At 40.4% G+C, this 21,352-nt stretch overlaps 1 protein-coding gene across 1 annotated transcript; it reads left to right on the forward strand.

The window, feature by feature from the left end:
- The first annotated feature begins 505 nt into the window (after positions 1 to 505).
- On the forward strand, positions 506 to 21,301 carry chrna1 (cholinergic receptor, nicotinic, alpha 1 (muscle)). The gene is made up of 10 exons (XM_032553334.1): positions 506 to 753; positions 10,047 to 10,189; positions 11,887 to 11,931; positions 12,337 to 12,446; positions 12,559 to 12,754; positions 14,698 to 14,935; positions 17,381 to 17,604; positions 17,699 to 17,813; positions 19,390 to 19,514; positions 20,227 to 21,301. The coding sequence occupies exons 1-10, from the start codon at positions 699 to 701 to the stop codon at positions 20,353 to 20,355; spliced, it is 1,380 nt and encodes a 459-aa protein (XP_032409225.1). The 5' UTR covers positions 506 to 698; the 3' UTR covers positions 20,356 to 21,301.
- Positions 21,302 to 21,352: the final 51 nt, after the last annotated feature.

The following is a 21,352-nucleotide window of genomic DNA, read 5'->3' on the forward strand; positions in this document are numbered from 1 at the left end:
CATTGTCGTCGTCCATGTTAGCTTCTGTGTGGTCAGTGTTTCCTTGTGCCTGCTGCTTGTTCCTGGACTTATTTATAATTAAAAATCATCATTTTCGTCTTACCTGGGTCTACAGCGTCTGCCTCACCACCTCACCCGCACCACTTCGTGACAGAGGGCATTTCCAAAAAATGGAAATATCTACATCCTGATAAAGCAGGTTTTCTAGAAAGGTGCTCAGACAGACAGAAAACCAAAGAACTGTTACTACTTTTTACCTTAACAGTATTCCTTAAACAAATACACACAAAGACATATTTATTTCTTGCGTTTAACAGATAACCAACATGAACACCATGAACAAAACCTGTTACTAACTAAAGGAACCAAACCGTAATCCTAACATTCCATTTTAACTCACAGCAGCTAACACCAAAGACAAGCAATCCCAGCTGTCTTCCTGCCTGGACATTTGGTGAGTGGTTGAGAAGTTGGTGGGTTGGGGAAGCGACATAGTGTTTTCTATTAAAAGCAAGCGCTCAGAGTTCACAACCGGGACTGAGCCACCTTACCACATATACCCTGCAGCTCTTCGTTGAACGCTACAGCTTCAGTGTATCTATTTCAATGCATACTTAGTATATGTGTCACACTGAAATCTTCAAACTGGACACACTTCAACAGTTTCCTGTGGGATTAAGGATTTTTACGGCACAGATATGCACCTTCACAAGGTCCTGGTTTGTATCACATGGATTCTTTGTGCATATTCTGGTAAGAGTTCTTTATATTTCTGAGTAATTTGGTGTTAAGGAATTTGGCAATTGGTTCTGAAAACAGAGATTCTGAAGGGTCTAATTTACGACATAACTCTTCTCATCCTAGAAATTGAAACCATGTGAGGTCACTGATCTGTTTTTATAGGAATTCATTTTTAAAACTGGTATTCGTGTGACCTAAGAATCTAATTTATATGTTAAAGATACATATCATATTCACTGTAATATACAGTATGTAGGTATGTAGTGATATCAAGTGTGGTCAGACACAGGGGAGAGTTACCCTAACCCAACTGTACAAAATGGTATCTAACAAGTAGAATGTGAAAAACAGTCTTAGTCCAAGATGTTTCTGATACCTACCTTTGAGAAAATGAGATTTTTTTATAAATTGAAAAATATTCCAATGAAAATGTAGGCAGAAAATGATAAAAATCCAAAAATGTATATGAATTTTTAATGATTTTCAGAAAGTACTATGACTAACAATGTATGTATGGTATGCAGGTGTTTGTATGGGAAAATATAAGTCATATAAATCTAAGGATTTAAAAATTTTTTGCCTAATTTGTATATGAAATTTACTGTAGGTGACATCCCCTTAAAGACTGATAGCTAAGGTCACATATTTGTCACAGTGACCTTTTAGTCTCACATAGAGGTACACTCTACTTCCTGCAACCATCGGAATTGGATAAAAAAAGAAATTTTAGTCAGCGTATAATAATTTAGTTCAGGTTTGTCAAAAATGTTCTTATCTAATTCTAAGGTGGTTCGTACAAAAATAAAAACACTAATTGTCCCTTATGTGTTTTAACTAATAAAGTCAGAGTTTCATTATTTTAAACTGTTTTTAAAAAATCTATTCTGTTGTAGCGTTATATTAGTTCAGATTTGATCAGTATATGTAGTTTATATTAACCACAGAAGATGAAATAGACATCAGGTATTTTGGTGATAGAAGACTAAGAATCAGACGCAGAGATCTGCATTTTACAGTTCAGCAGTTGCGGTATTCTCAAGTGCTTACAAATGATTTGCATATTTCCTAACACAATTTCTTTCTAAGACAAACCAAATTACTGGCATACATGTAACAATATTAAAATGGTGGAGGCAAGAGACAACAAATACCATGCTGTCTGGAGCAGTGGTGTCCAAAGTCAGTTCTCAACATCCAGCATTGTGCATGTTTTAGAGCTTTCTCTGGTTTAGCACACCTGAACAAAATGACGGCCCGTTAATAGACCTCTGCAGAACTTTGACATGCAGAGGAAGTAATTGGACCAACTTCAATCAGTTGTGTTGGAACAGAGAGACATCTAAAGCCCCCCTCCACCTTTTTGTCACCCCATTGCTGGCGCAGGAGAACATCAGCAAATAGCAACACAGAGTGGTCAGTGACTGACAGCTCCAGGTGTTTCTCCTTCCCTTCTATTTCTGTTCTTGGATAAAATAACACGGACTTGACAACAAACAGGATGTAAGCAGACATTAACCGGGAAGGATAATGACAAATACAAGGAATGTACACTACACTACACCAACCCTGACCTCCTGATCTTTGACGAAAACTTGAAGTAGAACGTATAGAAGAAAACCAAACCTTCATGTGTGTCAGGGTACATGTGCATGTTCTCTGTTGCTGGCTTAATGAAACTTGATCCCAGTTTGTCCAGCTCAGGCTGGAGGAAACTTGCCAGTACATTCCCGGGATAGCACACATAGGATGCCACTCGGCTCCCACTGCTGTCTGTTGGGTCATTTGTACTGGTCTGTCTGACATGTTTACTATCACAGCAAATGCACTGACCATCCCACTTACTGTAAAGAATGAAATAATGTGAACTACAAACTTCAATGTATTTCTTTGGGATTTTATGTCATATGCCAGCACAACGTAGCTTCCAATGGTGAAGTGGAAGGAAAAGGCTACAAAGTATTTAATTTTTTAAACAATACTGCAATATTCTTGAGGTATGCCTCTGCCAGCATTGCACATCTAGAGACTCAAATTTCTGTAAACAGGAGGAATACATTTGGGGAAATGAGGCTTATTATATAAAAGCTCTTCTGAGTAGTACAAGTCAAAAGGTACTGTAAAGTTCAGTACAACCTGAAAGGGTTGCCCAGTCTTTGCAAAACAGTTGCAGCTTAGTCAGATTCAATTCTCACCTCAGATTCCCAGTTAGACATTAGAGTTACTACAGGCTTCTTCTTGCTAGGTCTATGAATTTAGGTGGACAGCCATACTGTACACCACTCTTTTCAGACTGGTGTAAAGAATTTAAATCAAGGTGTAATTTTCCTTCCATTTCACAGTTATGCACTATAGTAGATACCCAGCGATTGCAGGGACACATTCACCCTCAAATAGCTAAAATCCACAAATATTTGAGATCCCTCTAAAAACTCTTAGAACTTCCTATTTTAGTAGTTCACACACCAAAAAAATACCTTAATAGGCATTAGCACACACAATACGAACCACTTTGGCACTACGGCAAAACCTAGTTGGTCCTTTTGAATTGGCAGCTTTGCAAATGCAGCCAATAGTGTGTCAGGCAGCATTGCTTTCCGAGCTGCATTTTCTGTCGAACGTTGTAGATGTGGTGTACAAACAAATCTGTGAATGGTCAAATTTTCCACAAATAATTTCAAGCTACAGTCCACAGAAATGTCCACAAAAGGTCCTTTGTACATTATCCACAAAGGATAACGAGACTGGTGTTTGTCTGAGGTTGTGACATGACAACATGTGAAGAAGCTTAAGAGGTATGACTACTTAAATGACACTGTATTACTCAATTCTGTTTAATCTGTTTTCCTTTGTCGATGCCATTTGTCTCAGTGGCATCATATAGTTTATGGCAGCATAAACTATATGTAAACTTTATATATAAATATATATAACATTGTGACGGACCGAGCAGTTAAAGAACAGCCAGGCACCGGTTCAAAGTCAAAAATAGTTATTTTTTATTTAACCCAAAACAAAACTTGGGTAAATAATAGAAAAAATGACAAAATTTGGGCCCATAAAAGAGGTCAAAGTAACAGACATCCACTCAGACTAACTCAAAAAACAGACCTCCACTCAGACTAACTCAAAAAACAGACCTAACAAACAGAGACAAAAGGGGACTTAAATACTGGCTGATCAGGCCACATACAAAACACAAAGGGGAAAATACACAGAAACCTAACTGAAACTAACATAGCAAATCCCATTCCCCCCCTCTGGATGATGAGTAATGGTGTGAACCAATTTGCAGTCTCAGCTGGCTTGCGCCACCCCTTCTCCACCTCTCTGCTCTCCTAAGGATTGGGCAGCCAGCACTTAAACTCAGAAACAAAACAAAGATTAAATCAAGCAAAACACAACAATGTAAACTAAAATGTGCGCACTTATTCTAGAATACACTGTGATGTGTTGCTTTCTAAACAAAACCAGTTATTCTGTAAATTAAATCCTAAACTTAAAGAAATCCAAATATAAGTGAAATGAACTTATTGCGTGTGGTGAGAGTGAATATTACCACATTTGTGTGGCTGTAACTGCAGCCATCACACACTCCCCCTCTTCAGATCTCTCACTGGGACAGCGAGAGAGACAGTCTGCGATGCAGTTGTCCTTGCCGGGGATATGGTGGATGGTGAATCGAAATGGCTGGATGGCAAGGTACCATCGCGTAATCCTTCCATTGGTATCTCTCATCTTCTCTATCCATTGGAGAGCTTTATGGTCAGTCTCTAAGGTGAACTCTCTGCCAAGAAGGTAGTATTTGAATGAGTCCAGGGCCCATTTAATGGCTAGTGCCTCTTTCTCAATGGTTGAATATCGTATTTCCCTTGGAAACAGCTTGCGGCTAATAAAAGCCACTGGATGGCGCTCTCCAGGGGGTCCCTGCAACAGAACAGCTCCCAAACCTCTCTCAGAGGCATCAGTCTGTAGAATAAAAGGTCTCTCAAATTCAGGGCTGTGCAGGACTGGGCTCTTACTGAGAGATTGCCGCAGATCCTGAAAAGCGGTTTTAGCCTCCTCTGTCCAGAGGATCTTATTGGGGCTTCGTGAACCAGTGAGATCCGTTAATAACGCGGCCCTGGCTGAGAAATGAGGGATAAACCGATGATAGAACCCTGCCATACCCAGAAAAGATCTTAACTGTTTTCTGGTCTCAGGCAGAGGGCAGGACTCTATAGCTGTAATTTTATTTATTTGAGGCTTTATCACTCCATTTCCTATAACAAACCCCAGGTACTCAGTTTCAGACTTGGCAATTGTACACTTGGCTGGATTAATAGTCAACCCTGCAGATTGAAGTCGCTCCAACACCTTCTCCAAATTTTTCAGGTGATCTTCCCAGGTAGCACTGAAAATGACTATGTCATCAAGGTAGGCTGCAGCAAAATCAGACATGTCAGATAGTACCTGATCCATCAATCTCTGGAATGTTGCCGGGGCACCATGTAGTCCAAATGGCATGACTTTAAACTGGAACAGGCCCCATGGGGTCCGGAAAGCAGTAAGTTCTTTTGACTGCTCCGTCAGGGGTACCTGCCAATAACCTTTGCAGAGATCTATGGTTGTTAAATATCTGGCCTTCCCAATCCGCTCAACCATGTCATCGATGCGGGGGGCTGGATATGAATCAAATTGTGTTATTCCATTCAAATACCTGAAATCAATGCAGAACCGTAGGCTGCCGTCCTTCTTCGGCACCAAGACCACTGGGTGGCACCATTCACTTCTTGATGGTTCAATGATTCCGAGTGACAGCATCAGATCAACTTCCTCTTTCAGTGAAGCCAACAGACGCTCAGGTATTCTGTAACTCAGTCTTCTCACAGAAGCTCCATCTTTTAATACAATGTCATGTTGGACAAGGTCCGTTTTACCAGGATTTCCCTGAAACATGTTTGGGGTGCACAGATTTCTCACCTGAGCCTGCTTTTCTTCCGAGAGGTGGTCCAGATCCAGCGATTGAGGTGAGGGCTTTGGCAGGTACTGGTTATCCTCCTCCTCTTCCTCTGTCACATCCTGAATAAGAAAAACATCTGCCTTTGGCTTCTCTACCCATTCTTTAAGCAGGTTGACATGGAGCACCCTGGTGGAACGGGGCTGATCTGGAATGGCAATCTTGTAGGTTGTTGGCCCCAGCTTGCTCTGGATTTCATACGGACCTTGCCATTTTGCCAACAGTTTACTGTCAGCACTAGGAAGGAGCACTAGCACTTTCTGGCCAGGGCTGAAAGACCTCTGGCGAGCTGACTGGTCATACCAGTTTTTCTGATGTTTCTGTGCTTCTTCCTTATTAGCTTGGGCCAACGCCATCATCTTTTCCAGTCGTTCCCGCATCTGGACAACATAAGAGACAACATCTACAGCTTGAGATCTTTCTTTGTCACCCTCCCATGTCTCTCTTAACAGAGATAAGGGACCCCGGACTTCATAGCCATACAGCAATTCAAAAGGTGAAAAACCAGTAGAGGCCTGTGGCACTTCTCTATATGCAAAGAGAAGATAAGGTAGCCACTGGTCCCAGTCTGTGCCGGTTTCATTGACAAACTTGCGCAACATTTGCTTCAAGGTCTGATTGAAGCGCTCTGTCAGGCCATCTGTCTGAGGGTGATATGGAGTAGTCTTTAGACTCTTAATTCCTAGGAGTTGGTACACCTGCTTCAACAAAGTGGACAGAAAATTAGTTCCACAGTCGGTGAGAATTTCAGTTGGAAACCCAACTCGTGAGAAGAGCTGTATGAGACAGAAGGCAACTGCTTTAGCTTTTATTGATTTCAAAGGAAAAACCTCTGGATATTTTGTAGCATAATCCAGGATCACCAGCATGTAACGATTACCTGATTTACTTCTTTCTAGGGGGCCAACAATGTCCATTCCCAGCCGCTCAAACGGGGTGTTGATGATTGGCAAAGACTGAAGAGGAGCTCTGGGGGGAATTTTTAGGGAAGACTTTTGGCACTGAGGGCAGCTTTTGCAGAACAGAGTCACATCAGATCGTATTCCAGGCCAATCAAAATATTTTCTGATGCGGGCCAGTGTCTTGTGCTTTCCAAGATGGCCAGCCCATGGAATGGAATGTCCTAAAGACAGCACCACCTTCTGGACTGGTTCAGGAACCACTAACTGCAATGCTGACCCCTGCTGACGATATAAGATGCCATCTTTCAGCAAAAATTCACCCAGGCCGTTCAAACCTCGTTCAGGATTTTTATTTCCCTCTGCTTTCTGAAATAAAGATGTTAGGGCTGGATCGCTGTGCTGCAATTCTCTAATGTTAGCAGGGATTTTAAGCCCCATTGGTAACTCAGGCTCAGAGCTAGAAGGTGACTTAACAGCGTGTTGAAATTTCTCTTGCCGTCGCTGTCTGCGGGACTTGCGAGACTTCCCGGGTGTGGTCTCCAGGTCCGCGTCATAAAAAGGCAAGGCACAGAGTGGTTGTATAAACTCCTCTCTCTTTTTAGCCTGAGATCTGGTTAATGCAATGTTACACATTTTGCTGGAGTTCAATAAATCACCCAACACAGGCAGGTCTTGACCCAGCACTGCTGGAAATGGCAAATTCTCAGCCACACCAATATTTAGAAGATAAAGTTGGTCTTGTACTTTAATATACAAGTCTGCTGTTGGATACAACAACTCATCTCCATGAATGCAGCGGACAGGGATTGTTTCCACATTAACCTTATTTGCTGGAACAAAGTCTCTGTGCACCAGAGTTTGAGTACTTCTTGAGTCAATGAGTGCCTCTAATTGTTTACCCTCAACTTCAATTGAGGTCGTTCTTAAACTAGACTCCCCTTTGGAGTCCATACTTTGTCTGGGCACAAAACACATTTGTGTTATTTTTGTGGAGTTCTTCGGGCACATTGGTTTTGTGTGTCCTTCCATCCCACACAGATAACAAATCACTGTTTTGGCTGGGACTCTTGATAAAGCATTCAATGATTGGCCCTTTAGAGGTTTACTCACCCCTGCCTTTTGGTAATGGGGAACAGGTCTTGCAACCTCCCTCAACTTCCATGCTTTTTGACTCCAGGGTTGTCCTTTTTTCCGTGCTGCCACAAACACGTCAGCCAGCTGGGCAGCCTCTGCAGCCGATTTTGGATTATGTTCTTTAATCCATATCTGCAACTCAGGAGACAACATTCTTAAATATTGTTCTAAAATGATGATCTCCCCAACCTCCTGCACAGTTTTTTGTCTTGGCATCATCCACTTTCCATACAAGTCCTTCAATCTTGCATACAATTCTTTTGGATTCTCCTCAGGTTTTACTTCCAATGATCGAAATCTCAATCTATATGTTTCAGGATTAATGTCGTACTTTCGAAGCACCGCTTCTTTAACTTTATAATAATCCAGAGAGTCATCCATGTCCATGTGAACATACGCAGCTCTTGCTTTGCCAGTGAGTAATGGAATCAGGTAAAAAACCCAATCTGCTTTTTTCCACCGGCAAACTAGAGCCATGCGTTCAAATGTTGTTAAAAAATGTTCAATGTCATCCTCATCCGTCAGTTTTTCAAGTCTGGGTTCATGAGAGTGAAACTGACCTGAGGGAGCATATATTTGCTCATTATTGCCGCAGGTATGGTCATCACCTTCACTTGATTCTGCATCGGATTGTTGTGACTCATCCAATCGAGGCTCAGGAGCAAGGGTGGTACGCGCTTGCACTTCCACCTGTAGCAGCTGAAATTGGTGTCGCAGTGCTCTGAAGCGCTGTTCCTGCCGATTAAACTCCTCCCTCCGTCTTGTTTCCTGGGCTTCCTGCTGGCCCATATGAGAACGAAGAATGGAAAATTACTTCTGATATTGTTGGCTCCTTACCCTCAGTGCTATCCACCCCTCCAGAGGCTCCATTTTCCTCTCCAACTTGCTCCTCCATTCCGGCAGGCTGGTTTTGAGGATCTCCTTTTTGTCCTTTGGCACTCCTTCCTGCTCTTTGCATGGCTTGGTAAGAGGAGGAAGAGGACTACTCAAAAAAAATAATAACCGGTGCCTTTAACTGCAAGATCCCACTTCTGACACCACTGTGACGGACCGAGCAGTTAAAGAACAGCCAGGCACCGGTTCAAAGTCAAAAATAGTTATTTTTTATTTAACCCAAAACAAAACTTGGGTAAATAATAGAAAAAATGACAAAATTTGGGCCCATAAAAGAGGTCAAAGTAACAGACATCCACTCAGACTAACTCAAAAAACAGACCTCCACTCAGACTAACTCAAAAAACAGACCTAACAAACAGAGACAAAAGGGGACTTAAATACTGGCTGATCAGGCCACATACAAAACACAAAGGGGAAAATACACAGAAACCTAACTGAAACTAACATAGCAAATCCCATCCCCCCCCTCTGGATGATGAGTAATGGTGTGAACCAATTTGCAGTCTCAGCTGGCTTGCGCCACCCCTTCTCCACCTCTCTGCTCTCCTAAGGATTGGGCAGCCAGCACTTAAACTCAGAAACAAAACAAAGATTAAATCAAGCAAAACACAACAATGTAAACTAAAATGTGCGCACTTATTCTAGAATACACTGTGATGTGTTGCTTTCTAAACAAAACCAGTTATTCTGTAAATTAAATCCTAAACTTAAAGAAATCCAAATATAAGTGAAATGAACTTATTGCGTGTGGTGAGAGTGAATATTACCACATTTGTGTGGCTGTAACTGCAGCCATCACAAACATTTAGTAAGGATGAAAACATCTAAGTCTGTTTACTTAAAGCATTGTGAGTATGGAGAGGTGTTAAATGTGTTTTATGTGTACTCATATCAAGCTGAAAGTCATTTCATGACAATTTGCTGGCCAGAGCCGGCTGCTCCAAACACCTGCTGAGCGCTGAGATTAGATCCACAAACAACCTATGGAGACGGATTTGATTGAGCGACAGCCAGTGGAGAAGCTTTTCACCAACATGGAATGTCAGTCACTTGTCCAGTGTTGCCATGAAGCTCTCTGCTCTGTTTGTCCTTGCCTGCCTCTAATCAGACAGTGTCCTCTCACCCTGCTTTTCTTCTGCACCTGTTTTCAGTCCTCATGTTTCTGAAATTAAGGGTTTCAGATCGCTGGTTGTAAATCGAGGAAAAGTTCAGAGCAGGATCCACAGTAAAGAGAATTTCCTTACTGCAGCTCTCATTGTGAAAATATTTCTGAAGGGCATGAAAGGGGGGCATTACCTCCGAATGTACTTCACTGAACTTGAACCTAAAGTTGGGCAAGCCATAGCTGAAATTGTGTTTATCTCTTTTTGCTTCAGGGTTGGGATCCTGCTCAGAAGACGAGACGAAGCTGGTGAAAACCCTGTTTACCGGTTATAACAAAGTGGTTCGTCCAGTTAACCACTTCAGCGATGCTGTAGAAGTCACAGTGGGCCTGCAGCTTATCCAACTTATTAGTGTGGTAAGGGTAAAAATTTCCCAGTGTATTTCCAAGAGTGGAAACAGTTTGGAAAATATTGGAAATTTACAACCAGCATTTAGGGGTGGAGATTTGTTGGCTTTTCATGGTTAGATTAGGATTCAGAAGGCTATGATTTGATTAGAAACCAGTTACTGACTCAACATGATCCCCCATCATCAACCCCTGTCACCTGCATCCATACAAACTACAACCAGATCACCAGACAGGATCCCATACTTCAAAAAACACAAAGACCAAATACCTCAGACAAAACAGAGACAAAACTATTGAATACATGAAAACAATTTGAAAAAAAATTTGTGGGCCTCTGGACTTCATCAAACTATCTTAGAGGAGGAATGTTTTCTAAAAAAAGACCTTTCCGTAAAGCAAATGCCCTGAGTCTCAATGACGCTGAAGGGTAGCAAACTTACAATTAGCTTAGCCTTCAACAATGTAACATGGTTCCTCATGTTTGTTGTGCTTCAAAAATAATTTAGTTTTATTTCACATGTCCCACATATGGTGCGGCTCTCTTGTCCCATTCATTCCCATTTGATGCAGAGCTTGCTGGGTGTAGCGAAGTTGATAGTTTAATGAGTTGAAGGCATGTCATTTTAACAGTTTGCACACTACTTGTGGTCCTGGCGCAAATAATGTACACGCTCTATCATTTGTAGCATTTTACATATCAAAAAGTAAAAAGGGTCTGCTCTGCATAAGGATTTAAAGGGATTTATTTATTTTAAAGGTGATCATTTGAATAAGTCCTTATGAGGAGAGTCTTGGGATTTTTGAATTCATGAAGAGTAGTTGATCAACAGAATCAGTAAAATCTTGCACCATGTTTTAAACTGTAGTATGCAACATAATATCACTATCATTTGTATACATTTTTAGACGTCAAACATCATGAACAGTTACTTTACTTTTCGTCACTGTTTGATTCTAAAGTCAAGTTACAAGTCAATTGCTTTTTAAATACACCAATATGATTGGGATTTATTTTTAGTTTCTAACAAAATATGTTTCTAAAAGTCCCAGTGATGTCAGTTTATGTAAAATTTCTTTACAATATTTTTTTACTGACATTGAGTCACTATGTTGTTGTGACATTCTGTCTTAATGTTTGTAGACACATTTCACTGCATAATACTGGATGCAACTTTGATCAGTCCTATTATGTACTTAGTAGGAGCCCATCGATAAGTCAGCCACGATTTTCCTAATTTTGGGTGATTGGTGATCGGTCAATACTTACATGTGAAATCAATGATATCTACCTCTGCACAAGTCTGAAAATCAGCCATTGTCAACTTTTCTTTGCCCTGACTGAGAGAGAGCTGACTGACAGATCTGCCCATTCTATCTAATCTGGATGTGCTTGGTTAACAATAGTCCCCCCACTGTTGCCATCTTAACTATTTTGTTACTATATTTAGAAATTATTCAGATAAAAAAATCGGCATTGGCCAAAGTTGGAATAGGCAGGTCAGGCTTTGTAAACATCAATTTGCTACTAGCGATTCCCAAAGAAAGGCAGGCATTTGTCAAACTTGATGGCATGCTGAAGAGGCAGTTCAGTCATTTGATTCAGCTGTAATGAAGCAGGGATGCATCTAAAAGCTGCAGGACAGTTTATCTCGAGGTCAACAAGTTCATTTCTATCTCTGACGTTGTTCTTTTCTTTTTCTCAGGATGAAGTCAACCAGATTGTGACCACTAATGTCCGACTCCGACAGGTAGCTGTTTTGTGTGTAGCTATAATGTATTTAATTCAAAACATTTTATCAATTCATTTCAAGGGTGGGTAGCATGACAAGGAAGGTTTTAAACATGAATTTGATACACATGTATGGAGGGCCAAAAGGGCCATTATTTATGTATTTATTTTAAACGAGTAAATACATCAATAAATTATTAAGATCCATACTGATCTGTTGACATCCACTAGTTTTGCAATCCAAGTTTATTTTGGCCTTCCATACACATCCAATCCAGAACATTTATATTAAAAGATCATTCATCATCAATAGATCAGCCTGATCTATGTCAAATTACATTGGTTTAATAAGGTCAATCACCTGGGGAAGAATAAATAAACAGATTAATTATTTGGAGGGATGTCTTCCCATTTTTCATCCTAGCAATGGAAAGATGTGAACCTTCAGTGGGATCCAGATGCTTATGGAGGCATCAAAAAGATCCGAATTCCTTCAACAGACATATGGAAACCCGACTTAGTTCTGTACAACAAGTAAGCAGAACTGCTGCTCTGGTTTACACAGACATCTACTCTCAGCTTTAGCTAACTGAATATGTGGTCACACTCTGTCTGCCCTCTGCTTCCTTCCTGTTCCTCGTTCCAGTGCTGATGGTGATTTTGCCATCATCCATGAGACCAAAGTGCTGCTGGAGCACACAGGCATGATAACATGGAACCCACCTGCTATCTACAAGAGTTACTGTGAGATCATTGTCCTTCACTTCCCATTTGACCTCCAGAACTGCAGCATGAAACTGGGTACCTGGACATATGATGGCACACTGGTCATCATCAACCCAGTAAGAGTGAAGCTTTTAATATGTTGTCTTTGTTCAAAATGCATTGCTTTACAATAAGAAATGTCTCTGTGTTTGAAAATGTATTTGATAGAGCATCACAAGTTAGTGCAGAGTTGTGATGCAGAAAGGAAAGTGCATTTTGTGGATCTAATTTAACCCAATCGCTTACGTTTGGCTGTGACGTATGCAATGTGCCGGCTTGATGAAGTTTACCAGACTTTACCTGGACATATGATGGCACACTGGTCATCATCAACCCAGTAAGAGTGAAGCTTTTAATATGTTGTCTTTGTTCAAAATGCATTGCTTTACAATAAGAAATGTCTCTGTGTTTGAAAATGTATTTGATAGAGCATCACAAGTTAGTGCAGAGTTGTGATGCAGAAAGGAAAGTGCATTTTGTGGATCTAATTTAACCCAATCGCTTACGTTTGGCTGTGACGTATGCAATGTGCCGGCTTGATGAAGTTTACCAGACTTTAATTGCTCAATATTTGGAAGCATGGCCAACACATACTGGATAGTTTCGTTCACTTCCTCCGCTGCTATTGTCTAAATACAACCATAGGCAGACTACAAGTCTAAAACATTGCAGAAACTCATCATTCACAAGTTTTCCTTCTGTCGATTGGACCCATTCAAATTCAATTGGAGAGATCAAACTGAATAGGAGAAATCCCAGACAGAGCATTAAAAGGAAATACAAATTGAGGGGAATTACGTAGAAAGGCAATAGCCAAGCTACCTGGAAGGTGAACCTCCATCCTAATTCCAAAACCCTTGGCAACCTCTGACAGGTTTTCTTTCTGGATTGCAATGCACCTAAATCCAGTAACTATACCACGATGAACCAGATTCCCTGTTCCATCCATCCATCCATCCATTTTCTGTTCACCCTTTGTCCCTAATGGGGTCGGGAGGGTTGCCGGTGCCTATCTCCAGCTACGTTCCGGGCGAGAGGCGGGGTTCACCCTGGACAGGTCGCCAGTCTGTCGCAGGGCAACACAGAGACATACAGGACAAACAACCATTCACACACACACACTCACACCTAGGGAGAATTTAGAGAGACCAATTAACCTGACAGTCATGTTTTTGGACTGTGGGAGGAAGCCGGAGTACCCGGAGAGAACCCACGCGTGCACAGGGAGAACATGCAAACTCCATTCAGAAAGACCCCAGCCGGGAATCGAACCCAGGACCTTCTTGCTGCAAGGCAACAGTGCTACCAACTGCACCACTGTGCAGCCAGTTCCCTGTTCCTGTTAAAGAAAACAAAAACAATCCCCATACCATCTGCCACTGTGGGTGTGTTCAAGGTGCAAAATGTTAGCTTTCCTCCATATGTGAAAAAGTTGCTGTCTCAACTGATCAGTCCTCTTTGTGGCTTGGAGGTAACCTTGAATGGAAATTCTGATTGCGTTCTTCTTACCAGTTTTTCATAAAGTCCAGGTTAATGATTTGCACAACATAAATCATCGTAATAGCTGTCCTGTCTTCTAACTGAGCTATGGATCTCTGCAGGTCTCTGTAGGTGGACGTCCACGCCTTGGTTCCATTTTCAGATAATGGGTTACACCGTGCCCTTAAGAGACACTCAGCCTCCACAAAACCGTTCTACCTTGACTTGACTTGTGTTCCTTCTTATTCATGATGCTGTTGGTTCACAAACAAGAACTTCACAACAGCTAAGATAAATACACATAAGAGCTGGATTCATACTGAGATAAATGACACTCTGGTGAATTCCTTTTACTGACTGTGTGACTTCTGTCAAGCAATTGCTTGCACTGGTTTTGTTCAGCAGTATCAGAGTAAAGGTGACACACATTGAACTTCATGTTTCATCATAATTATGACTTAGGAGGAAAATTGTGGTTTGCAAAACATGGCTTCCTTTTTTTTATCTGTTTGCATATCTTAAGTTTGCTTTCTGGCTTTAGGACAGTGACCGACCGGACCTCAGTAACTTCATGGAGTCAGGTGAATGGGTGTTGAAGGACTACAGGAGCTGGAAACACTGGGTTTACTACACATGCTGCCTTGAGACGCCCTATCTGGACATCACCTACCATTTCCTGATGCTGCGGCTTCCCCTTTATTTCATTGTCAATGTCATAATTCCCTGCATGCTGTTCTCCTTTCTCACTGGACTAGTCTTCTACCTCCCTACTGATTCAGGTATGTAAATGTAGAAACAGCACCCTTTTTCTTTTACGATTTAAGAGAATAATTAATTTTCACAGTTCTCACAATGAATTTGCAGAAGCATGTATTGATGTTATTCTTAAACCTCAGTGTTTGCTGAGGTTCAAAGTGTAACACATGAAAGCAGAACAACCATAAAATAATGTGGAAATCTGGAAAGAAAACATTTTTAAAAGAAAGAAAGCACAGAAAAGTTAACCTATGAAATGACATGACAAAACCAGCAGAAAAGCCATATTAACCCGTTTAATCCCACCGGCAACGATTGTTGCCAGACATTTTTTCTAACTTTAGAAGCTCTAAAAGAATTGTTTTGACTTTTGGCAGCTAACTGAAGTTTTAAAATAAAATAATAGGGTGTCTACTCTAACCAATATCAATTTCATGTAGCAAGTGTGAAAGGTCACATGACCAGACCTCCTTACTTCCTGCCTGTAACGCTGGAGGTAAATGTCAGTCACAAACCTGTACAAGAGGAAGTCAGTAAAATACTTAAATAAAGAAATATAAATAAAATATTTTGAACATATGTTCTTTGAAGTGTCTTCTACTGATAGATGAAGAAAATTGTGTCCCTTCATTCATCTTTTGATCATAAGAGGAGTGAATGTAAGCATGGCAACAATTGTTGCCGCCAGCATAATACATAGACAGCACTATGCTAGGCGTCCATTGGTTTGCTGTTTATTCTATATATCTTGCTGTTCCCACACAGCTTAAAACTATCAGATATTCTAGATCTTCTAGATCTGAAGGAACCTGAACATGATGTCTTCTACATCACTGTCATTCCCACAGTTGAAACCCTCCCTCCCCCCTAACCCTCCCCAAAGGGCGATCCTTTCCACAAAGTGTGGCCTATTCACTGAATGACGACTACAAGATGACGCCACGCCTGAAACTAGTTTAGGACAGAGACAAGGTGTAGTGATCGGTCTGCTAGAACAATGAGAATTTCCTCTTAGATGCAGATTTGTTCATACTAACATTTTCACCTGACTTTGCCTAATTGATGAAATAATCAAATGAGGTCAAAGGTCACTTGGCACATTGAGACAATGACATCTGCAGGATGTGGCATTGGATCTTTATGTGTTTAAAATATTTCTGAACACTCTAACCATTCGTTGTTATAATAGATTATGTATGTCATGATTTTTGTTATTCTTTTATATGTATAAATAGGCCAGATTTGTGTAATTCAGACTATGCAGTTTCCCACTGGCAACAATTGTTGCTGAGTATAAAACCTACATTTTCACTAAAATAACCAACATAAAATGTAATAATTCATAAACATCATGTGTTAGGGAGGTCCAAGGATTGAAATGCATGCATTTATTTTGCAGGAAAAAAATTTGGGATTAAACGGGTTAATAAAATAAAAACTTTCCTAATTTTTTTTCTTGGACATTTTGAGTTTAAAGTATTGTTTCACAAAAGTTGTAGTTTATATTTATAACTTTAATAGTGCGCTGAGAGATGAATTGTATGAATTAGGGAAAAAGTAAAACACAGATATGTATGTGTATTTATCTCAGTGGCGATTTATGTCTCACGGTAAACAAAAAATGTCAGATGGGCAGATTATTATTATTCAGGCTCAATGCAGAAAAAAAAGAAGAAAAAATTGTTGAACTAAAGCGTTATAACAAATAGTCAGGTAAGGGTTGGAAGAGTAACTTGGTGCAATTACATCAATTATTGCAGTCAAAGCAGCACAAAAATGTGTTTTACTCATAAATGCATGGAAACTGAATCAACTTGTACCTTTAGCCTGACCTGTCAATTATCCATTATGGTCCCTAATGTTGTAATGTTGTAATGACATGCTGCTGACTGGTGTCTGCAAAGTAGCCAAATCAGGAGCGCCATCTATTTTCCCTGGAACTGATTGGTTGTACCTCCAAGATACAACCAATCCTGGAGGTACAAGATTGGTTGGTACAACCGATCTGCTCTCCAAGAGCAGAGATAAAGGTTACTGTAGATGTTAGCTTCTACAGTAACACCTACAGTGCTAAGAGGATTTCCACTGTGTGTATTAAAGCATATTTCAGTATATTTAGTGTTAGAACTATCAAAATTGGCAGTTATAATATAAGCATTTTTAGAGGGGGTCTCAAGTATTTGTCGATTGCAGTCAGCTGATGTTTCTAATTGCTGTTACTACCACTGTAGTTTGTTTTATGGTAAAGGTTTTGAGAGAGGGAAACAGGATACTGCCAAACAGACAAACTCTTCCTAATGACCGGGCAAAAAATAACTTTTTTGTTAATTGAATTACTTTATAAACATAGGTACTTTACACCATACCTTCAACATGATGAAAGTATAGTGTGGTATTGTGTGGAGGTGTTTTGTTGTTACCTGCATTGTGTTTTCAGACGTAATGTTTTTTTTTCTCCCTGACTCAAGGCGAGAAGATGACCCTGTCCATCTCTGTCCTGTTGTCTTTGACTGTCTTCCTGCTGGTTATCGTTGAGCTGATTCCCTCCACTTCCAGCGCTGTCCCTCTCATAGGGAAATACATGCTCTTCACTATGGTTTTTGTGATCGCCTCCATCATCATCACGGTCATCGTCATCAACACACACCACCGCTCGCCCAGCACACACACCATGCCCGCATGGATCCGCAAGGTTCATGCTGTTTGCTCTGTGGTAGAAAGTGAGAAATGATGCATCTGTTCCATCAATGGCGGAACTTGATCTATTTTTTTCTGTGTCCTGTTAGGTCTTCATTGAAACCATTCCAAACATGATGTTTTTCTCAACGATGAAGCGACCCAGTCAGGAGATCAGCCAGAAGAGACTGTTCCCTACTGACATGGACATATCAGATATTTCAGGCAAGACACCCACTCTAAACACTGTAGCACAAAACCAAGTACGGTAAGTTGATAGTAAAAAGAAAGTACACCCATGAGGCCCTGACATACTTCATCCAAAGCCAAACAGTTGATGCACAGTTGATGCACAGTTGGGTGGTTTCCGACGGTTCATATTTGTACATGCCTTTCATACAACGGTGCAGACCACCGGAGGGACACTCCTCCCAATTCATTATAATTCACGCCACTACTCAAGGGGGTCCCCCCCTCACCTTCCCGTAGCTTTATTTTACAAAGTTGTCACAGAGAGGGTGTAGTGTCTGGTCACACGAGGACTTTTTTTGGCAATGTGCAAGAAAATCAGCTGAGAAAAGAGACATTGAGTCCAAAAAACCGGACTGAACATATCCCACAACCGTGACCTGAACATGGGTATATCTGGAAGAAAGGCAAGTAATAATGTAAACTTTGGGGAGAGAGTGTGTTGGCCAGAACTCTATAAACGGGGTGCTGTCCAACGATCGGGGGGATTTCACTATGATTGGGCCAAGATTTCCTCACAATTCGGTCGTGCTGACTAAGGCTACAGTATTGTAATAAAGCTTTGCTGTTCAACCAAAGTCTGTAGCATGTAGTCTTATTCCTGCAGCATCATCACACCCACATCAAGAGGAGACTGACAGAAGACACTACAAGAGCGCCATACTTTTCTGCAGACAGCTTCTTCTGTGAGCAAAGACGTTACAATTTTCACCCAGGTGCTATTAAACATTTGCCAGAGAAGCCACCTCCTGCAAATGTTTGTAGGAGGTGGCTTCTCATTTTTTTTAAGCAATGAGAAGCCACCTCCTGCATCGACTAGGGTTTAAATAATGCTAGCTGATGCATAATAATCTAAATAACGCCAATATTTATATAGGAGTTATTTAGTGAAGAATCGTACTTGCATCATTCCTCACCTCATCAGATAAATGTTCCTCAAAAATATCAATGTCTCTTGCAGATGCAAAAACGAAACAGTGGAAGCAAAGTAGTTGAAGAGAAATATCAACACTGCTGTCCGAGTGTATTTCAGCATAAAGTACAGCAACAAACTTCTGACCAATCACACAACACTTTGCAGAGATCTCTGTCGAAATAGTTTGAAAAGTTCAGCAGGCAAACGGGTCTCTGAGAACAGTTTTTATCATGTGTCTACATCAACAATAACTGATTTCAGCACTTCGCATGAAGTATTTCGGGGCCTTCATTGATAGGGTGAGAAGTTTGGTCATCCAGGAGGGCCTCAGAGTGGAGAGGTGGCTCTGGTATAGAGCTAAGCTTATGTCTTTAAGAATCACTGTGGAAAAAACATTGCAAAAACATGACAGAACCTGAGAGATATGTCAATCTTTTATTGGGTAAAAATTTAATTTCTCTCAAACCTGGTTATCATTCTGATTTTTCATGGCTTCACCTAAAGACGTTTTTGTTGACAGGTTGCTATTAATAAAGGGCTGATTCATCCTTCTAGTTCAGGAGTTTTTCCATCCACTCTGTTCTTACAATCCATACCAAAATGGCAGACTAACTAACTGCCGTCTCTCCTCTACAGGTAACCCCACCCCAGCCAGCGTAACCTATAAGTCTCCCATCATAAAGAACCCTGATGTTCGCAGTGCCATTGAAGGAGTGAAGTACATTGCTGAAACCATGAAATCAGATGAGGAATCTAACAATGTAAGACAACGTCTGCACATCTGATGGACTTAGGCAAAGAAAGATCTAGACAAATGTTTACAAAAGTCAATAAGCATTTAGGTCCTTCAGTGCTAAGGACTACTGAAAATGCTGCAGACCTTCTCAAAGTCTGCCGTAGAGAGTATGATCTCTTTGGCTATCATCTGTTAGGGTAGCAGCATCAGAGTCAGGGACTGAAAGAACTAATAAAGAAAGTTGTTTTCTGGGGATTGCTCTTGATCCTCTGAAAATGAATGTGGAAGGAAGGATTCTTCCCAAAATCAGAGAATCCATCTTACTTATAGCTATCACCATCTACAGTGATGCACTGAAGAAACATACGTAGTATGAGTTACAAAAAACATAACACTTTTCTTCTTGATCAATAAGATATTTAGAATAGAAATTGAATATTATAGAAACAAATAACAAACATTACCAAGTTCTTTTAGGCATGTAGTCTTCTGAGTAAAATAAATAGTTGTTAAAGGGTGAAAGCTGCTAATTAACAGCAAATACCTTAGAGTAGCATAGCTCTCAAATAAAAAAACATAGAACATTTATTATTGTGAAATACAGTTTTAATCATTTGCAAACCAGTTTTCCATTGCAGTTTCTGCCACCTAAAAGACAATTGCTCCTTATTAATGTTGCCAAGTTTGAAGACGCCTAAACCCAAAGATATACAGTACGTCTTCTCATTTCACTGTAGGCGGCAGAAGAATGGAAGTTTGTGGCGATGGTTTTGGACCACATCCTGCTGTGCGTCTTCATGGCCGTGTGCATCATCGGAACGCTTGCTGTCTTCGCTGGGAGACTAATAGAGCTCAACATGCTATGAAAACCTAACCCACAAAGGAGGATGTGTACAATAAAATTAGAAGCCGTGCTTTGAGAGGGATCAGAACGGTTCATTCGTGGACCCTTTTGAGGTTGTGATATTGAGGCGGTCTGTGTGGCATTTCTGGCACACCAAGGCTGAGCTGATAGCTGAAACGCTGTAAGGAGCCCTGAGTCTTGAGTCACATTTGAGGGTTTGTGTTTTTACTAAGACGGATGAAACTTCAGCAGCAAGTTAACTGTCCATTCATAAATACGTACAATTTTTGTCATGAATGGATTTTATTAGATTATTATTGTAACTTTATTGGTAATGCAGGGTGCACCATTACTCTGATGTGTAAAATAATTATTTCTAGTTGCTTTTTTATAGTTAGAATATTGTGTTCTCATAATCTTCTGATGCAGGCAAAATATTTCCTAACCAGGAAGTTTTATTTATTGGTTTTGCCTGAGTTATTTATGATTTACTTTTTTGTGTAGTTACATGTAATTATAACCTTATTTTATATTCAGGAGAAAAAAGTGAGTTATCTGAAACTTATTCTATCAATATTTCCCATGTCAAACGTTTTTGTGTTAAAATCAGGTTGTTCAGTTGTTTTCGTCCAACAGTTTTGATTTTTAAGCAAATCAGCTGATGTTTTTTTTCCCCCTAATGTTTTCTTTTGTAGACTTTACCTTCAGCAGTTCTCAGCTGAAAAGTTCAGCTCAAATTATTAACATTGCACTTTCACTGGGAATCCATTTTCTCTTGTTTCTCCTTCTGGTGCAAAAGAGATCCGGATCTCAATGGGGTTTACCTGGTTAAATAGAGGAAAGAGAGAAAAAAACCCTTTAATTTTAACTTTGGAAGTTTTCTCAGGCAAAGCAACCACTGAAACAGAGTACTCTGAATCATATATTATTGTGTAGATGTGGAAATAAACGTCAAAAACTTAATATTTTCTGTTTTGTAGTGTCATTAGTAACACTGACACTTTTCTTCTGTTTTAACA

This window comes from Xiphophorus hellerii, chromosome 22 (genome assembly GCF_003331165.1).
Source record: "Xiphophorus hellerii strain 12219 chromosome 22, Xiphophorus_hellerii-4.1, whole genome shotgun sequence".
Taxonomy (NCBI): Eukaryota; Metazoa; Chordata; class Actinopteri; order Cyprinodontiformes; family Poeciliidae; genus Xiphophorus; species Xiphophorus hellerii.